Source organism: Scyliorhinus canicula, chromosome 28, assembly GCF_902713615.1.
Source record: "Scyliorhinus canicula chromosome 28, sScyCan1.1, whole genome shotgun sequence".
In the NCBI taxonomy this organism is placed as follows: domain Eukaryota; kingdom Metazoa; phylum Chordata; class Chondrichthyes; order Carcharhiniformes; family Scyliorhinidae; genus Scyliorhinus; species Scyliorhinus canicula.
In genome coordinates, this window is record NC_052173.1 from 10563006 (window position 1) to 10583997 (window position 20992).

Consider the following 20992-nt stretch of genomic DNA (forward strand, 5'->3'; position numbering starts at 1 on the left):
ACCGGCAACAAACCAGAGATGACAACTCTGTCTGTCCTGGCCTTTAACTTCCAGCCTAACTCCCTTTTTCCTACCTACGTCGTTGGTACCAATGTGCACCACGACTTCTGGCTGCTCACCCTCCCCCTTCAGGATCCTGAAGACACGATCCGAGACATCCCTGGCACCCGGGAGGCAACATACCTTTTCGGGAGTCTCGCTCGCGACCACAGAATCTCCTATCTATTCCCCTAACCATTGAATCTGCTATTACTATTGCTTTTCTATGCTCCCCCCTTCCCTTCTGAGCCCCAGAGCCAGACTCAGTGCCAGAGACCTGGCCGCTGGGGCCTTCCCCCGGTAGGTCATCCCCCCCCCCCCCAACAGCATCCAAAACGGTATACTTGTTTTGAAGGGGGACGGCCACGAGGGATCCCTGCACTGTCTGCCTGTTAGTTTTCTTTCCCCTGACTGTAACCCAGCTACTCTTGTCCAGTACCTTTGGTGTGGCTACCTCCCTGTAACTCTTCCCGATAACCCCCTCTGCCTCCCGGATGATCCGAAGTTCATCCAGCTCCTTAACACTGTCTCTGAGGAGCTGGAGTTGGGTGCACTTCCCGCAGGTATAGTCAGCGGGGACACCAGTGGTATCCCTCACCACCCACATCCTGCAGGAGGAGCATGCAACTGCCCTAGCCTCCATCCCCTCTTACTTTACAAAATTAGCTGCCCCGTGGACCAACTGGACCTCCGCCCTCCGACTCTGCTTCCAGCTGTACTCTAAACTCCTGGCTCCCTTCACGCTCTTTGATAAATATAGGAAATGAAATGTAAGGAGCACCTTCCTCCTCGCCTAACTCCCTCAGTCACCAAACTCTCACTGTAGCACTCAAATGCCACAAGCTCAGCACTCCCTCAGTCACCAAACTCTCACTGTAGCACTCAAATGCCACAAGCTCAGCACTCCCTCAGTCACCAAACTCTCACTGTAGCACTCAAATGCCACAAGCTCAGCACTCCCGTGCAAACAAAGTCTGCACTGTAACTAGCTCCTATTTATGCTGTGACTCTAGCTTCTGAAAACTGGCCTAATGCAATTAACTAATTAACAAGCTCCAGCTGCAAGTAAGTACAAGTAGAACCTTGTTTAAAGCTGATTCAAAATTCACCTTCTTATAGACCAAACAGCCACTTTTAAGTTAATTAACTAAATAAAAGAAATACTAGACTTTAAATAAGAATGAACCCCTTTTTAAAAAAAAAAGACATTATTGTCGTAACAGGAATGCAATGGTCCATGTATTCTGAAATTCAACGTCACAGGTACTCCGAGAAGTTCAGCACCTGTTATAATGCAAGTTTCTTATGTTCCCATCACAGAGGACTTTGGGTTTAGGCACCGGCTCTGGGTGTATTCTGGCCGAAGAGGGGTCCATTGCTGGGTCTGTGATAAAAATGCACGGAATCTTTCCCAGGCAGCTCGGTCTGCTGTTGCAGAGTATCTGAGTGTGGTTAAGGTATGTATGTTATCTTCACATAAGCCATGTGATTAATTGCCCCTTCATAGAAATCATAATATGTAACCACTTTACCATCAGTTTGTACCAACAAATGCGACTGAATGTTTTACAGGGTGGAACAGAAGCAATCAAGAAAGTCCATCTGACTAATCCCATTCATCCTTCTATTCAGTGAGTGAATTAGAGTAAGACAGTAACTCCGTCTATGGTTACATGGAGAATGTCTGATGCACGAATGTGGTTATAAGATACAAACCTCATTTTCTGGATTAAGTGTCAACTGTGCCTGTATTGGGAGCATTCTCTCCTCTGACCCAGTAGGTCACTTGTTCAAACCCTACTCCAGAGACTTGAGCACAATCTAGGCTGAATTGTTCAAGGTGCTGTCTTTGAGATGAGACCATTAAATCTACCCCCTTGTGGATCTGATGGCACCATTCAAAAAAAGAGCAGGGGAGTTATCCTCAGTGTCTCCCTCCAGTATAGATCACAAAAAAGACTATTTGATTGTTACCTCATTGCTGTTTGTGAGACCTTGCTGGACACAAAGTGGCTTCTGCATTTCCTCCTATTGCGGCAGTACTACACTTTAAAAGCCCTTCATGGGCTATGAAGCATTTCTTTGCATGTCAAGGTTGTGAAATGCTAGCTTTTATGGGACATCTGAATGTATCCATCTGTAGCTGGATCATTACCATGCAAGGACCGGAGCATTGTACCATTTAAAATACAATGTCTTGTCCTTAAAGTATGGTGATTAACCACACAATGAGTTCAAAGGTTAATTTATTCAAGGCTGTCAATGAAAACCGTACCTTTGTCACAAGGTCAACGATGAGACAAGATATTGTGACTTTAGCCTTTTGTGTTCAGTGCTTTGCCTGTGTGATTGACTGAAATGTGCATATATAAAGCTCCTATATTATACAGTATGGCAAATTACCTGTGGCATTGCTCAGTGCATCAGAGTATGCTGTATAATGTGCATTATATTAATGCTGGTGATCTAGTGGTTGAAGTTAAATTGCATTTGAATGGGTATGTTTTTAATAAAGTACCCAATGCTTTTTTTTTCAATTTAGGGGCAATTTAGCGTGGCCAATCCACTGACCTGCACATCTTTGGGTTGTGGTGCTGCGACCCACGCAGACACAGGGAGAATGTGTAAACTCCACACAGATAGTGACACGGGGCCAGGATCGAACCTGGGACCTCGGTGCCATGAGGCAGCAGTGCTAACTACTGCGGCATTGTGCCACCCTCCCGTTTGTATGGGAATGTTGGTTATTACTGAGCACAAACTCTGATTATCTTTGTATTTTTGAGGGTGCCATGTGGTGCAGTGGCTAGCACTGGGACTACGCCGCTGAGGACCCGGTTTCGAATCCTGGCCCTGGGTCACTGTCCGTGTGGAGTTTGCACGTTCTCCCCATGTCTGCGTGGGTTTCACCCCCACAGCCCAAAGATGTGCAGGTTAGGTGGATTGGCCACACTAAATTGCCCCTTAATTGGAAAAAAATTTAAAATAATTGGGTACTCTAAAGTTTAAAAAAAACTTTGTACTTTTGTTTGTTGTAATTCAGTTGATTATGATAGTTAGCCTGTATACTAAATTTGATGCCTTGATGAGGTCTAAGCAAATAATTTTCTGCTTGTGTTGCATTGGTGATCAGGAGAGTGAAGTAGGAATGATGAGTTGATAAGGGTTTACTTTGTAGGTGCAATTGCTAACCATTGCTGTTTATCTACCTGTAGGCAAGCTATCACTGTGATAGATAGCTACTTTGAAGACTATGCCGTGAATGAGCAAGACATCTTTGGCAGTAAAGAAACCTGGCAGAAAGTCCTTGCTTTGATCCCTGATGATAATATCCTTTCATTGGAATTAGCAACATCTGGCAAATCTGTAGAAACTTTTTTTAAAGTACCTATTTTCCATTGATGCTGGAAGTTGCTTGCTTGGTGCAGTGTCTCTGAATATTGCTGTCCTGTCCCTATGTCTCTACATTGATCTTGTATAGATAGGAAGGATAATCGTTTCTCCTTGGGAAAAATCAAACTGATTCACTTGCGTCCTTCAGGAAAGGAATCTTGACGCCTTTCCTGGTCTGCTTTATTTTTGGTGCCATTCCCACACCAATATTTGATACAGCTACGTTTTTGTTAAATATCTTTTGTGATGTGTGGGCATCACTGGCTAGGCCAGCATCTATTCTCATCACTGAGCGCCCTTGAGAAGGTGGCGAGTTGCCACGTTGAACTGCTGCAGTCCTTGTGGTGTAGATCCTCAGTGCTTTTGGGAGGGAGCTCCAGGATTTTGGCCCCAGCAAGAATGACGGAACAGCTGATATATTTCCAAATCAGGATGGTGTGTGATTTGGAGGGGAACATGTAGGTGGTGGTGTTCCGTGCAGCTGGTGGTGTTCCGTGCAGCTGCTGCCCTTGTCCTTCTAGGTGGTAGAGGTTGTGGGTTTGGAAGGTTGAAGGATCCTTGGTGAGTTCCTGAAGTGCATCTTGTACATGGTACACACAGCTCCCACTGTGCGCTGGTGACAGAGGGAGTGAAAGTTTAAGGCAGTGAATGGGATGCAAATCAACTGGGACTGCTTCGCCCTGGATGGTGTTGAAGATCAGAATGTTGTTGGAGCTGCATTCATCCAGGTGAGTGGAGAGTACGCATCATATTCCTGACTTGTGCCTTGCAGGTGGTGGACAGGCTTTGGGGGGTCAGGAGGTGAGTTACTCACCACAGGATTCCCAGCCTCTGACCTGCTCTTGTAGCTGCAGTATTTATATGACTAATCCAGTTCAGTTTCTGGTCAATGGTAACTCTCAGGATATTAAGGGAAGATGGTTAGATTCTCTTTTGCCATTGCCTGGCACTTGTGTGGCACGACTGTTACTTGCCATTTATCAGCCGAAGCTTTCGTGTTGTCCAGATCTTGCTGTGTTTGGGCACAAACTGCTTCAGTATCTGAGGAGTCGGAAATTATGCTGAACATTGTAATCATCAGAATTTATCACTTATTGCCTTATGATGGAGTGGGAGTTATGGTCAATAAGCTCTGACGTCAGTGACTCCAACGTGCAAAAAGTGAACTGATTTTTTTCAGAACTCTGTTTTCTGTAATTTGACTCTTGTTTTATGGTTGCTGTATCAATTACCAAATAAGTATATAGAAAGCATGTAAACACACAATCGTCTGACTGATGCACCAGATTTCACAGTGTAACCACACATGATGCAAAAATGCAACAACGGTTCCTGCTGTAAAATGTTGGGACATGTTGACTTAGCTAATGTTAACACAGCAACTTCTTAGATTACTATTACACAACTGTTCCATTCTCAAAATTCCAAAGGAGCAGAAAGTTAAGTTCCTTACAAGAATTGATCTCTTGATAAGATTTGTTTCTTTAAACTTTTGTGCTGTGGTTAAAAATCTGTTCCAAGTATTTACATGAGACAGTGGAGGTATCTTCTTTAACAGCGATGCACAGTTGCGAGAGGGATTGCAAATTGATTTTGTCGAAGTGCGGAATTCAGCCGAGCGTTGGAAATTGTTGCAGCGCACCGTAAGTGATCACACAATTGAACCTTAATTAGCCACCGCGCACCCAAGAGCGATTCGAACAAATGGCGCATTTGAGAAAATGGGATGTCAGCATTAATGCTGATGCATTGAATCTTCAAATATTTTCCGCTTTCTCCTCATACAGCACTGCCCTGCTACAGTACAGTTCTGTGGGTATTGGAAGCCATGGGTTCCTCATCCACATCATCATTTGTAAATACGAGAAGAGTGTCAACAGGTTGTTTGAAAGCAGTACTGCAGACCTCATCCTGTCCCCCTAACCATCCCGTATTGTGTTCCTTTGCTGCCTTTGGTTGAAAATGGCTAGCTCCACACAGACTAACAGTTGAATCTGGTTCTGGTCAGTATGGCTTAGTCCTGATGGAGTTTTAATCCATCACAAGGTCGACCACAGATGTGAGTTACAAGGAATTGATTCTCCGTGTACTGATTTTGGTGTGTGTATAAATGTCAGATTAGGCTCACCCTTTGTGTCTCAGGGGCTGATTTAGCACACTGGGCTAAATAGCTGACTTTTAAAGCCGACCAGCAGTACGGCTCAATTCCCGTACCAGCCTCCCCGAATTTCATTCCATTTCATCATCAAACTCACTTCTACGGGCTCAAGTAAAGAATGGCCATCTGGGATGAGTTACTCTGCCTGTATCTGGGGTAACTGAACCCCTGTATGAACCCTCGCCTTACAGGGGAATGGAAAACTGGGTTGCATGGAATTAAATGTGGTCTCATAATTTTCATAGTCACATAGTGGGTTTTATCTCTGATGTGGCCAATGTGTTTATAAATTTTCTAGGCTCGTTTAACGTTGGTTCAGAAGATTCCAAGTCAAAATGTAGGGTTTTCATTGTCCCAAGTTGTTGGTATTTAGTTGCATGACAACACGTGAAAATTTTAAATCTTGAAAATGAGTTGACCATTTTGTTCAAAAGATTGGTGGATGTCAGTTTTGCTATTGAAATAACGGTTGAAGAGACTTGGAAGTCTGCTAGACTTGTTGCTGCACAGGCTGCTTATGTTGTCTTTGAAAAATAACTTGCCATTTATCAAATGGTTTTCTACAGTTGAACACCATCCATTTAGAAGAGATTAAGCTGCAGTACTGCTATCCTCGTTTGGACGTGAATGTCAGTAAAGGCATCAACCATCTGCTGAAAAGTCCATTCTCTGTCCATCCCAAAACGGGTAGTGTGTGCTTGTCTTTTATTTTATTTTTGCCCCCTTAAATATTGACTGTGATTTGCACCAACCCTGTCCAACGGATCGTTAGGAGACATAATTCTAGGTCTGTAGCTACTTTGCAGCTTAATGGGGAATAAGTACATTTTGTTTTAATCCTCCCTTCATAGATACATAGAAGATAGAAGTAGGAGGAGGCCATTTGGTCCTTCGAGCCTGCTCTGTCATTATGATCATGGCTGACCATCCAACTCAATAGCCTAACCTCTCTTTCCCCCCCCCCCCCCCCCCCAAATATCCTTTGATCCCCTTAGCCCTAACTGCTTCTTGAAAACATCCAATGTTTTAGTCACAACTACTTCCTGTGGTAATGAATTCCACAGGCCGACCACTCTCTGGGAGAAGAAATTTCTCCTCCTCTCTGTCCTAAATGGTCTACCCCGAATCCTCAGACTGTGACCCCTTTTTCTGGACACCACCACCATAGGGAACATCCTTCTTCCATCTAGTCCTATTAGAATTTAGTGGTGACGCATCTTGCCTCTTGGGCACCTGCTCCTTGCCTTGCACGCCCCACAGCTGAAGTTGACAGCTTGTTTATTTTGGCTTTTCAAGAAATCTGTGTGCAAGTATCTAATTTTGTTGTAATTATATAGCCGTTTGTGTTTAAATGTGGAGATAATCAGCTCTGGAAATTGAAACACTTTCTCCTTTTGTTATCCCTTATCAATTACTCCCACACCTGATGTAGCATGAGTAGGATCGAGAGTTCAATGAAGCTCTCTCCTAGTGCCCTCTGCTGCCGCCACTCAAAGTTTAAACAATATATTTTTTTATCAGAGATTTTCCATTTTTACCAATATATTGCAACAAACTCTCAAAACTGGTACAATTACAGTATAAACGCTTCAGCGTACATGAATACTGAAAACGACAGGAGAACACCAACACAGTTGGTTTAGCTCAATCATTAAACTCCGATTATACAATGAAAAAAACAGTGAACGGATAAGCTAGAGGATGGAGGAGGAAAAGATAAAGCCATGAAAACATAATCTGATGCACACCATCACGTTTAGCGAATTCCAAGATGATGCTACGTAACTTATGGAAAACCTTGCAGGAGCAAGCAGCAGGGGCAGCAGGGTAGCATGGTGGTTAGCATAAATGCTTCACAGCTCCAGGGTCCCAGGTTCGATTCCCGGCTGGGTCACTGTCTGTGTGGAGTCTGCACGTCCTCCCCGTGTGTGCGTGGGTTTCCTCCGGGTGCTCCGGTTTCCTCCCACAGTCCAAAGATGTGCGGGTTAGGTGGATTGGCCATGCTAAATTGCCCGTAGTGTCCTAAAAAGTAAGGTTAGGGGGGGGTTGTTGGGTTACGGGTATAGGGTGGATACGTGGGTTGAGTAGGGTGATCATGGCTCGGCACAACATTGAGGGCCGAAGGGCCTGTTCTGTGCTGTACTGTTCTATGTTCTATTACGGAGCCTACAAATTTGAGATGGGGTCCCACACTTTTCGGAATATATCTGATTTAGAACCGAGTATGCAAGTTAGGCACTCCATTGGGATACATTCCCTCATAATTTTATGCCAATTCTGAATTGAAGGTTATTGCTATCACTCTTATTTTTAATACCATGGCAGCCTCTCTGAGTTGATTAGTGTGATAATTTTCTGTTTTGTGCTGTCATCTCAGACATAACGATTTGGTTTGAGGCGTTCCAAATTGACCTTGCGAGATTCCAATGAAACTGGAAAAGCAAAGACTTTTAGCCATTTGAGAGCTAGATTTGAAGCCTAGGCCAAATAAAATGATAATGCAATAAAGCTGTTCATTTCAAAATTCTCATCCTGGTTTTCAAATTCCTCCACGCCCCCCCCCCCCCAAAATCTCTGATTCTCACTGAATACCTACAGTGCAGAATGAGGTCATTCAGCCCATTGAGTCTGCACTGGCTCTCTGAAAGCGCATCCTATCTAGTCCCGCTTCCCTGCCTTATCCCCGTAGCCTTGCACATTCATTCCTTTCAGGGACTGCAGCCACTGTTCAAGTTCTGCAACTTTGAGCTCCAGTTTCTGCAGCTGGTGACACTTCAGCAGACATAGTCATCGAGGGCACTTTGTTCCTGTGCAGCTTCCCACATCCTGCAGGATGCACATTCCAGATGGACGTGCTGAATTGCCACATCATAGAAAATACATTGTAGAAGAGGCTCTTCGGTCCATCGAGTGCACTGAGAGATAAAAAACACCTGACTTGCCCACCTAATCCCATTTGCCAGCACTTGGCCCATAGCCTTGAATGTTATGATGTGCCAAGTGCTCATGCAGGTACCTTTTTATAAAGGATATGAGGCAACCCGCCTCTACACCCTCCCAGACACTGCATTCCTGACCGCCATCACCCTCTGGGTAAAATCGATTTTCCCCCCCCCCCCCCCCAAAACCTCCTGCCCTTGAACTTGTGTCCCCTCATGACTGACTCTACAACTAAGGGGAACAGCTGCTCCCTATCTATCCTGTCCATGTCCTTCATAATCTTGTACACCTCGATCAGGTCACCCCTCAGTCTTCTCTGCTCCAGTGAAAACAACCCAAGCCCATCCAACCTCTTCATAAATTATGTGTCCCATCCTGGTGAATTGCCTCTGCACCCCCTCCAGTGTAATCACATCCTTCCTATACTGTGGCGATCAGAATTGCACACAGTACTCCAGCTGTGACCTCACCAAAGTTCTATACAACTCCAACATAACCTCCCTGCTTTTGTAATCTCTGCCTCGATTGGTAAAGGCAAAGTGTCCCAGCTGCCTTTTTCACCACCCTATTAACCTGCCCTTCTGCCTTCAGAGATCTATGGACAAACACGGCAAGGTCCCTTTGTTCCTCTGAACTTCCCAGTGTCAGACCAAGGTGTATCGCCTCACACTTTTCAAGGTTAAATTCCATCTGCCACTTCTCTGCCCAGTTGACCATCTCGTCTATATCTTCCCGTAACCCAAGACTCTCCGCCTCACTCGTTAACCACCCGACCAATCTTCGTGTCATCCCATGTGGGATCTTGTCAAAGGCTTTGCTGAAATCCATATAAACTACATCAACTGCACTACCCTCCTCTACACACCTGGTGACCTCAAAAAATTCAATCAAATTAGCTAGGCATGACCCCCCTCTGACAAAGCCATGCTGACTATCCCTGATCAAACCTTGCCTCTCCAAGTGAAGATGCATTTTCTCCAATAGTTTCCCTACTACTGTTGTGAGACTCGCTAGTCTGTAGTTCCCAGGCTTATCTCGACAGCCCTTCATAAATAGTGGAATCACATTCGCTGTTCGCCAGTCCTCTGGCACCTCCCCTGTGGCGAGAGAGGAATTTAAAAAAATTTGGTCAGAGCCCCTTCAGTCTCCTCCCTCAGCAGCTTGGGACACAGTTCATCCAGATCTGGAGATTTGTCCACTTTGAAATCTGCCAACACCTCCAATACTTTGTCACGCCATATGTCAATTTGCTCGAGAACCTCAGTCTCTCCCTGAGTCCATATCTACACCCTTATTCTCTTGGGTGAAGTCAGATGTGAAGTATTCGTTCAACACCTGACCAATGTCCCCTGGCTCCATCCACAGATTTCCCTAATGGGCCCCACTCTTTCCCTGGTTATCCTCTTCCCATTGATATATTTATAGAATATCTTGGGATTTTCTCTACTTTTACCAGAGATTTCTCATATCCCCTCTTTGCTCTTCTAATTGATGTCTTAAGCACCATCCTGCACTTTCTGTGCTCCACTAATGCCTCTGTTGATTTCCTAATCTTGTACTTGCTAAACGCCTCTCTTTTCCTTCTCATCATAACCTGAATGTCTCTGGACATCCATGGTTCTCTGAGCTTGTTACTCCTTCCTATCACCCCAGAGGGAGCATGTTGGGCCTGTACCCTCCCCATTTCCTTTTTGAACACCCCCCACTGCTCTTCTGTAGATTTCCTCGCAAGTAACTCTTCCCAGACTACCGTGACCAGATCCTGCCTTATTTTACTAAAACCCACTCTTGCCCCAATCCAAAACTGTTTTTTGCAACTTGTCTATTTCTTTGTCCATAACAAACTTAAATTTTACCGTATTGTGGTCGCTATCACTAAAATGCTTCCCCACCAACACCTCAACCACCTAACCAGCTTCATTCCCCAGAATTAGGTTCAGCACTGCACTGTCCCTTGTTGGACCCTCTACATTTTTACTGACAAAAGTTCTCCTGTATATATTTTAAGAAATCCACTCCATCTCAGCCCTTAACATTATGACTACCCCAATTAAGGTTGGGAAAGTTGAAATCACATAATACAATTAATTACCCTTGTGTTATTATTTTTACACACCTGCAAATTACACGCATATTTGCTCCTCAATTTCCCGCTGACTATCAGGGGGTCTATAATAAACACCTAGCAATGTGACTGTCCCTTTTTTATTCTTAAGCTCTATCCACAGAGCTTCATTTGATGCGCCCTCCATGATATCATCTCACTTTACTGCAGTAACTGACTCAGCTAATCTCGCAATGACTCCACTTTTACCCCCTCTTCTGTCTCGCCTGAAGATTCTATATCCCAGAATGTTGAGCTGCCAACCCTGCCCCACCCTCCACCATGTCTCCATCCATGGCTACTATATCACAATCCATCCTTGCCCTTGATTCATTTGTTTTACCTGCAAGGCCTCACGGTAGCATGGTGGTTAGCATCAATGCTTCACAGCTCCAGGGTCCCAGGTTCGATTCCCGGCTGGGTCACTGTCTGTGTGGAGTCTGCACGTCCTCCCTGTGTGTGCGTGGGTTTCCTCCGGGTGCTCCGGTTTCCTCCCACAGTCCAAAGATGTGCGGGTTAGGTGGATTGGCCATGCTAAATTGCCCGTAGTGTAAGGTTAATGGGGGAATTGTTGGGTTACGGGTATACGGGTTACGTGGGTTTAAGTAGGGTGATCATTGCTCGGCACAACATCGAGGGCCGAAGGGCCTGTTCTGTGCTGTACCTTTCTATGTTCTAATACTCTTGTCTCTAAAGTAATACTCCTGTCTCTAAAGTAGAGGCCTTCCAGCCTTGCCTAACCCCTTGAAAATCAATCCAGCTGTATTCCCTCTGACTTGATAGCTTTACTGTATTATACTGTGTCCACATTCTGCTAACTGTCTGTGTCCCCGCCCCCTGCCAAATTAGCTTAAACTCCTCCCAACAGCACTTGCAAACCCACTGGCAAGACTGTTAGTCCCGCTCTGGTTCAGATGTAGACCGTCTCACTTGCACATGTCCCACCTTCCCCGGAAGCAGTCCCAGTGATCCAGGAACCTAAAACCCTCCCTCCTGCATTAACTCTTAAGCCACGCATTCACCTGTGCTATTCTGCTCGCTAGCATGTGGCACTGGGAGTAATCGTGAGATTACAACCCGAGAGGTCCTGCTTTTTAGTCTACTGCCCAGCTCCCTGAATTTTTGATGCAAGACCTCATCCGTCTGTACAGACAGGCTCCTCGTGGTGCCAGAAGCTTGGCTCTGTCTGCACTCGCTGGAGGAAACATCCTCCAAAATGGAACACCGATTTGTGAGCGGGACCCCAGGGGACTCCTGAACTAACTGCCTGTTTCTCTGGGGCTGCCTGGTGGTCACCCATTCCCTTCCTTCCACGAGTCTCTTCAGCTGCAGTGTGACCACCTCTCTAAACGTGCTATTCACGTTGCTCTCAGACTCACGGATGCACCACGGTGTCTCCAGTTGCCGTTCCAGCTCTGAAACCCGAGCTTCCGGGAGATGCAGCTGGACACACTTCCTGCACACATGCTGGTCCCAGGGACTTGAAACGTGCCTAGCTATCCACATAGAGCATACCACTGCTTTGACCTCACCTGCCATGACTAAACCCTTTAAATTAAAAACTAGGAGACTTGTATTTAAAAAATAAATAACTAAGTCCCTACCTTTGCTAAAACAATGACTTGCAATTTAATATATTTGGGAAAATATCCAACTTAAACTTTACATAATCTTTATTAGTGTCACAAGTAGGCTTACATTAACACTGCAATGAAGTTACTGTGAAAATCCCCTAGTCACCACATTCCGGCACCTGTTTGGGTACACGGAGGGAGAATTCGGGACTTGTGGGAGGAAACCAGAGCACCTGGAGGAAACCCACGCAGACACGGGGAGAACATGCAGACTCGGCACAGACAACGACCAAAGAGGGAATCGGACCCGGGTCCCTGGTGCTGTGAAACAACAGTGCTAACCACTTGTGCTACTGTGCCACCTGTTCTAAAATGTATATAGTGTTTATTATGGTATTTATAATGTGTTTACTATGGTATAATATAATATAATAACCCACCTGCCACTTACCAATTGTCTTTCTCCTCTGTGCCATGTCTAGAAAGGCCTCTACTTAAGAAAGTAAGAACTAGGAGCAGGAGGAGGCATTTCAGCCCCTCGAGCCCGCTCTGCCATTCAATACGATCATGGCTGATCTCATCTCGGCCTCCACTCCACTTTCCTGCCTGTACTCCTTAACCCTTCAACTGCAAACTAAATAAAAATTTCTCTATCTCCTTAAACTGGCATCCACTGCACTCTGGGGTAGTGATTTCCACAGGTTCATGACCCTTTTGAGAGAAGTAATTTCTCCTCATCTCTGTTTTTAATTTGCTGTGTCTCATCTTAAAAACTGGCCTCTCATTCTAAATTGACCCACAAGAGGAAGCATCCACTCCATGCCTATTTTGTAAATACTTTTTATCATCTTGCATACCTCAATTAGATCTCCTTTCATTCTTCGAAACACAAGAGAGTGCAGGCCTAAACTGCTCAATCTCTCTTCGTCAGACAAACCCTATATCTCTGGATTCAATCTAGTGAACCTCCTCTGAACTGTCTCTAATGCAACTACATCCATCTCAAATAAGGCAACTAAAACTGTGCACAGTACTTCAGGTGCGGTCTCACCAATGCCATGTATAGTTGCAGCATACCCTATTCCTTTAGCTATAAAGGCCCAAATTCCATTTGCTTTCCTTATTATCTGCATGCTAGTTTTGTGCGATTCACGCATAAGGACACCCAGATCACTCTGCAACCAAATATTTTGCAGTTTCTTTCCATTTAAATAATAAGTCACCTTTCCATTTTTCTGACCAAAATGGATAATCTCACTTATCCACGTTCAACTCCTTATCCACGTTCAACTCCATCTGCCACATTTTGGCCCATTCACGTAATTTATCTATATCTATTGTTAAATTTCTTATTTCCTCATTGTAGCTTTCTAACCCACCTATTTTTAGTGTCATCTGCAAATTTGGCTATAGTACCTTCTATACCTACATCCACGTCATTGATATAGTTTGTAAATAATTGGGGCCCAAGGGCCGAACCCTGTGGGTTCCACTAGTTAGAGCTTGCCAACCAGAAATATACCCATTTATCCCACCTCCCTGCCTTTTGTTGGTGAAGCCAGTCTTCTATTCAAGCTAATAAATTACCCCAATCCCATGTGATCTTGCCATGTGTATTAACCTTTTGTGGGCACCTTCTCAAATGCTTTCTTGAAATCCAGGTATACCACATCTGGGTAGCACAAGTGGCTAGCACTGTGACTTCACAGCGCCAGGGTCCCAGGTTCGATTCCCCGCTGGGTCACTGTCTATGCGGAGTCTGCACATTCTCCCCGTGTCTGCGTGGGTTTCCTCCGGGTGCTCCGGTTTCCTCCCACAGTCCAAAGACATGCAGGTTAGGTGGATTGGCCATGATAAATTGCCCTTAGTGACTAAAAGGGTTGGGAGGGGTTATGGGCAGCAGGGTAGCATGGTGGTTAGCATAAATGCTTCACGGCTCCAGGGTCCCAGGTTCGATTCCCGGCTGGGTCACTGTCTGTGTGGAGTCTGCACGACCTCCCCCTGTGTGCGTGGGTTTCCTCCGGGTGCTCCGGTTTCCTCCCACAGTCCAAAGATGTGCGGGCTAGGTGGATTGGCCATGCTAAATTGCCCGTAGTGTCCTAATAAAAGTAAGGTTAAGGGGGGGTTGTTGGGTTACGGGTATAGGGTGGATACGTGGGTTTGAGTAGGGTGATCATGGCTCGGCACAACATTGAGGGCCGAAGGGCCTGTTCTGTGCTGTACTGTTCTATGTTCTATGTTCTATTTGCGGGGATGGGGTGGAAGTGAGGGCTTAACCGGGTCGGTGCAGACTTGAAGGGCTGAATGGCCTCCTTCTGCACTCTATATTCTATGTAACTATCTACAGGACCCTCATTATCCACTCAATTTAATGTGACATGTGTTACGTCACTTTTAGGTTCTCTCTTTGATATTAAAACGGCATTAAAAAGATCTCCTGTCACTAATATGTTATAGTGTTGCCACTACTTCATTTTTGTCGAGCGCTATTCTCATTGGTTGCAAGTTTTCTGCATGCAAGTATTCTATTCTGCTCATCATTTCTGTTGCTGTTCCAGGACGCATTTCAGTGCCGATAGATGTGAAGAATTTGGAAACGTTTGACCCCTTTAGTGTCCCTACAGTAAGGTAGGAAGGGCTTTGGCATTGATTATTTCTGCATACTTTAGAAAGTGATTTAACTTTATTTTTTCATTTACTGTGTTAATGCCACGCATTAGAGTTCTTTAAAGTCTAGATATGGCAGGGAAGTAGCTCTATAGAATGAAACATGAGTGTCCAGGTGTTTGTAGATGTAATTTAGTGCATCAGCTAGGATTGCATAAGTTATCAAAAAAAAAATCCCAAAGTATTAAAATATTAAATTTTATTTCATGCGCATTGTGAATATTGCACGACAGTGCCAACTACATGTTGGTACAACCTGTTCGAATTTCACATTCTGTATAGCAGGGCTTTTCAAACTGGGGGTCGCGACCCGTGGATGGGTGTCGGGAGGGTAGCGGAACGATCGGTTGCGGCGTTCCCGATTGCGAGAGAACCATCCAACAACTGTGACTGACTTTTAGGAATGCCGGCTGCGACCTGCCTTTTAAATGTGAACGATGGATTCTTCCCGCCAGATGCAGTGGCAGAGAGCAGGTCCTGTGCCCGGCACGTACACTGGCGTCACCCGCCATGTACTTCTGTGCTTTGGACACAAAATCACGGAGGAGAGATCTGCTACCAAGCAAGCAACAGGACTGGGAAGAGCTGAAGATGGGTCATTTCGTAATAAGGAAGAGAGGGCCAAACAGACCAGGATCTCACAAACTGAATCTGCTGGAGAGAGCTGCACAGGAGAGTCCACAGCAGGACAAAGCAGTGTGGTGTGAGCAGTATACAGAGCTCCAGGGCCTCTGATGAACAAACAATTAAGAAGAAACTGAAATCGGGAAGAAAGCAGTTGAGATGATTTTTATTTTTGTGGTATGGGTTTGTTAGTCCCGAAAGGCATGCTGTTTGGTGAATTGGGCATTCTGAATTCTCCCTCTGTGACCCGAACAGGCGCCGGAATGTGGCGACGAGGAGACTTTCACAGTAACCTCATTGCAGTGTCTTACCTTGGAGCCATCTTTTCAATACTAAACGAACTGAACCTCAAATTGCAAGGGAAGGATGATGATTGTTTTCGATACTGTGAAGAAACAGATGCTTTCCAAAAGTCATTGAAAGTTTGTCAAGTGCGAGTCCAAAGCCAAAACTACTACATGTTCCCCACACTGCTACGACACATCGAAGAAAACGATGTTGAAACTGTTGAAATACTGGCAAGCCTTATTCAGTCGCGTCTGGCTGCACTGATCGACAGATTCAGATTTTAAAAAAAAAAATTTTGGAGTACCCAATAATTTTTTCCAATTAAGGGGAAATTTAGCGTGGCCAATCCACCTACCCTGCACATCTTTGGGTTGTGGGGGCGAAACATACGCAAACACGGGGCGAATGTGCAAACTCTGACAGTGACCCGGGGCCGGGATCGAACCTGGGACCTTGGCGCCGTGAGGCAGCAATGCTAACCACTGCGCCACCGTGATGCCCTGATTGACGGATATTGTCGCTACATTCCAGGGGCGACGTTTCAGATTTTGTAAGAGAAGAGTGGGTGAAAAATCCTTTTGAGTTTTAGACCCCGGAGTCAATTATTAACTTACAGCTGACTCCAAATGAAAAGATTGAACTTCTGCGCCTCACCTGTGACAGCAAATTAAGAACATACCATAAGTCCATGAGGCTGTCAGCATTCTGGAGTCTCCGAAGAATATCCTGTGCTGAGTGAAACCAGGATTTAGTTGCGATTGCCCTTCACAACAACCTACATGTGTGAGGTTGGAATTACCGTCCTCACAAAGGAACTGGCTGACTCTGCACCTGAAATGCGCGTTGTCCTCTCCTCCTGTGAACCTGATTCAAGTGAGATAGTGAGGACCAAGCAGGCGGACCTGTCGCATTAAAGATAAGTGAAAATGGTGGGATGTGAAGGACAGCCGGTTGGCAAAAGTGGGTCCCAGGAGAAAGAAAGTTTGAAAAACACTGCTATATAGGTGTTATTGCCCAGACAATTGCTTTTTGAGCAAATATGGAGAAATACAGGAGCAAAAAAGTGCTTTTTTTCACAGTATCTGCAGTTGTCATCAGACTAGTTCATTGGAAGTTGTGAGGGAGCAATCCAACCAGTCCTTGGGCAAAGTGTACAAAGCTGACCTGGCCGCACAGAACTATCGCCCAGCAAGGGGTCAATCCTTTTGGTAGACATCCAGTTATTACTTTAGGAAAACCATCTAATGTTTCTGCCTCGTTGCAACACCAGCTTGCTTATTGGAAACTGAGTGTGTTTGGATGGTGGCTGACTCGTTCTCTCTAAACTGTGCAGATATGTGGCCACGCAGCAATTGGGAATGTGATATGCAGGGAGCAAACAGGCTGCATGTGGGCGGCAATGCCTTTTAAGATGTGCGTATGCATGGCTGCGCATCAATATTCAAGGGATTGCACAGTGCAACAAGTGCACCGCAAGCAGAGGCAGGAGAGGAAACCATGGTGAGGGCAGCAATGTGCTCATCTATAATTTTTTTTAAAATTTAGAGTACTCAATTTTTTTTCCAATTAAGGGGCGATTTAGGTGGCCAATCCATCTACCCTGCACATCTTTGGGTTGTGGGGGTGAAACCCACGCAAACGCGGGGAGAATGTGCAAACTCCACACGAACAGTGACCCAGAGCCGGGATCGAACCTGGGACCTCGGCACCGTGAGGCACCAGTGGTCCTCAACTATAATGCCCTTTATCAGATAGCATGCTGATACAATCTGTCTAAACTTGCAGTAGCTGGTTAGGTGTTGAAGGGTACCTGTTATCCATGTAACCTTACCCTCACATAGGCTTGATGCCTTCTGGGGAAGAGGGAAAGAAAGTCAAAGGACCGTGTCTCCTGTAATTTACAGCAGAAAAACCCTTGATTTTGTGTTGTCTTTCAGTTCTCTATGCACGGAACTTGATAGGAAAGCTAAGGAAGAGCAGGAGAATACACATACTGAGAATGGTGAGGGACCAGAGGTGAAGCGTCGCATCAGAGGTAAATGAATAGCAAGATCATTATGTTCTTATTATTCTACCATGGAATCTAGATATTAATGACCAGGCCAGCATATGTTGCCCGAACCCAATTGTCCTTGTGAGCTGTTAAGATGTAACCGCATTGCTGTGGATCTGGAGTCCCATGTAAGCCAGATCAGGTAAGGATGGCTGATTTCCCTCCCTCAAGGACATTAGTGAACTTAGGTGGGTTTTATAAATCGTTCCATGGCCACCGATACTGAGGCTAGCTTTAAACTGCAGATTTTAAAAATGTAATTGCAATTATTAATTTGAATTTAAATTCTACTAGCTACCATGGTGGAATTTGAACCCATGTCCCCTTGCTATTAGCCTAGAACTTTGAATTACTAGTCCACTGACATTACCGCAATGACACTGTATTTTGTGGGGGAGCAATCCGTAGTAATGCAATAGGTCCAATCTGATCCTAAAACCTCTGATCACCCATCTTTGTCATCTTCCTCCCCCGAATGTCCTGGTTTCTGTTGGGGCCTCACTCCAAGGATGTTAGTCACCCTCTGGTATGTCATCTGAAGTATGGTGTACAGTTTTGGTCTCCTTACTCGAGGAGTGATATCATTGTGTTGGAAGCGAAGGTCCATTTGACAGGTCCTGGAATCAAAGGTTTGTCCTATGACAAAAGGTTAATCGGGTTAGACCAATGTTGATTGGAGTTTAGCAGGCTGGGGGGTAACCTTATTGAAACATATAAGTTTCTGAGGGTGCTTGATAGGGTAGATGCTGAGAGGATGTAAAGGATCTCTCATTGAAGACTGAGATGAGGAGAAATTTCTTCTCTGAGAATAGTTAGTCTGTGGAATTTTCTTCCCCAGACAGCAGTTGGGTTGTTGAAGATATCCAACGCGGAGTTAGACAGATTTTGATTGACAAGGGAGTTGTGGATTGTGGGGGGTGGGCAAACAGGAAAATGGAGTTAAGGCCACAATCAGATTAGCCATGATCCTATTGAATGGCGGAGACTCGAGGGGCTGAATGGCCTCCAATTTCTTATTATCTTTATGAAACTGAATACTGAACAGAAATAGTGTGCAACGGAAAGCAATGCACATGGGTGAATAAGTTCCTTTCAATTTCTCTGCACTCAGATTATAAGAAAACCAGCCTCCTGGGGCCCGTAAAGATTTTTGAACAGTTTATAGAGAAAATGGAGCAGTCACAAAAAGGACAGTTGCTGGAACACAGTGGTGAGTATCAATGTTATGGCATGAGCTTGTCAAAATACAGAGCTCTGAGCAAAGTCAGTGCAGGTGGGAAAAGTTTTTTTTTTTTCCTGGAGTTTTCTGTTTGTTTTTTTAATTTGGAATGTTTCTGTAAGCATATATTTGATTTAAGTCTAGAAACTGTTCTCTAGTGAAGATGTGCTTGAGCTGTGTTTTTCCCTTTCATTTTTGAATTAGAATCCCGAACACATGGTGGGGGCAGCACGGTAGTTAGCACTGCTGCCTCACAGCACCAGGGACCCGGGTTTAATTCTGGCCTTCACGCTTTCTCCCAGTGTCTGCGTGCATTTCCTCCAGGTGCTCTGCTTTCCTCCCAAAGTCCAAAGATGCGCAGGTTAGATGGGGCTACGGGGATAGGGTGGGGGAGTGGGCCTAGGTACGCTGCTCTTTCAGAGGGTCGGTGCAGAATCGATGGGTCAGATGGCCTCCTCCACAGTCAGAATTCTAACACTGTCAGCAGTCCAACGGTGTGCAGGTTAGGTGGGGTTACGGGGATAAGGTGGGGGAGTGGGCCTCAGTAAGGTGCTACTTTGGAGGATCAGTTCAGATTGGATGGCCTCTTGCACTGTAAGGATTCTATGGTTCTAATACTGAACGTGACTGGGGCAAGTGGTTTACTACAGCCTGACAGCCCAAGACATCCGGTGTGGTTCACTGCTCAGGTACTGCAACTTCACTCCTAAGTCCTAAAGGTAGTGCAAATGCTGATATCTGATCAAGAAGTCATTTCCCCAGGGCAGCATGGTGGCTCAGTGCGTTAGCCCTGCTGCCTCACAGCGCTGAGGACCCAGGTTCAATCCCGGCTCTGGTCACTGTCTGTGTGGAGTTTGCACATTCTCCCCGTGTTTGCGTGGGTTTCGCCCCCACAACCCCAAAGATGAGCAGGGTAGGTGGATTGGCCATGCTAAATTGCCCCTTAATTGAAAAATGAATTGGGTACTCTAAATTTAGGGGGGAAAAGAAGTCGGTTTCCCATAAGGTAGCTTCAGGAAAGGAAGGAGGGCAGTTCAGGAGACAAGCGAATTGGGGAACATGAAGTCTGTATGGAGAATTGTTTTTGAAACTTACAGCCAGAAATGTGAAATACTGTATCTGCTACTTTCATTTAAAAGGTCTGCTTGATTAATTGTTTAAATACATATTTTTTCCAGATAGGGGAGGAGATTTTTGATGTCAGCGATGAGTGGAGGTTCCTTTTTCAAATGCATTTTGGCGGATGTCAATTTGAATGACCAGATTCTGAAGCCTGGGACCAGTGACTATCTTCAGGACTTTGCTTCTGTAGCTGCAGTGAAGATTTAAAAGTTCTTCATGATGTACCAAAATGCACATTATCAGCTCTGAACAGCTGAGAAGGCTAGTGGAAAAAAATGAAATGAAATGGAACCCTTGTTTCAGAATTCCTACTTGAAGTTTCTGTACAATCATTTTGTATCTAGGGTAAAGCAGCTTAAAAACATTTAAAAATTCAAATAAAATGGAACCAATCTGAAGCTACATATATTTCAAGAGTAATGTGTCGTAACTGAAATTAGAAATAAATTGGAGGCATGAACTTTGTAATTAAGATGGAGATCTGGAAAGAAAGAGCTTTGTCCATCAGCAGTGCCATGGCGGACTATTTAATCGAGAAATGAAATAGCCAGTCATTCGTTGCTGTTTCTTTTTTACTATTGACCTGTTTTCTTCCCTTGATGTAACCCTAGCACTGGGTTTTATTTTGCATTGCCCCAACCCACTCATCTGCTTTTTAAAAAACTATTGTATGGCAGCACGGTGGCGCAGTGGGTTAGCTCTGCTGCCTCACGGAGCTGAGGTCCCAGGTTCGATCCCGGCTCTGGGTCACTGTTCCTGTGGAGTTTGCACATTCTCCCCATGTTTGCGTGGGTTTCGCCCCCACAACCCA

At 45.1% G+C, this 20992-nt stretch overlaps 1 protein-coding gene across 2 annotated transcripts in view; it reads left to right on the plus strand.

Moving 5' to 3' along the window:
* prim1 (DNA primase subunit 1) overlaps nucleotides 1–20583 on the plus strand; it is a 31727-nt gene extending 11144 nt beyond the window's left edge. For both annotated transcript variants that reach the window (XM_038786596.1, XM_038786595.1), the window contains exons 5-13: nucleotides 1360–1496; nucleotides 1612–1670; nucleotides 3255–3367; nucleotides 4999–5075; nucleotides 6157–6277; nucleotides 14767–14836; nucleotides 17725–17822; nucleotides 18952–19050; nucleotides 20238–20583. In XM_038786596.1, coding sequence (XP_038642524.1) covers nucleotides 1360–1496; nucleotides 1612–1670; nucleotides 3255–3367; nucleotides 4999–5075; nucleotides 6157–6277; nucleotides 14767–14836; nucleotides 17725–17822; nucleotides 18952–19050; nucleotides 20238–20257 — 794 coding nt within the window. In that variant the 3' untranslated portion in view covers nucleotides 20258–20583. The remainder of the gene's footprint in view (nucleotides 1–1359; nucleotides 1497–1611; nucleotides 1671–3254; nucleotides 3368–4998; nucleotides 5076–6156; nucleotides 6278–14766; nucleotides 14837–17724; nucleotides 17823–18951; nucleotides 19051–20237) is intronic.
* Nucleotides 20584–20992: the final 409 nt, after the last annotated feature.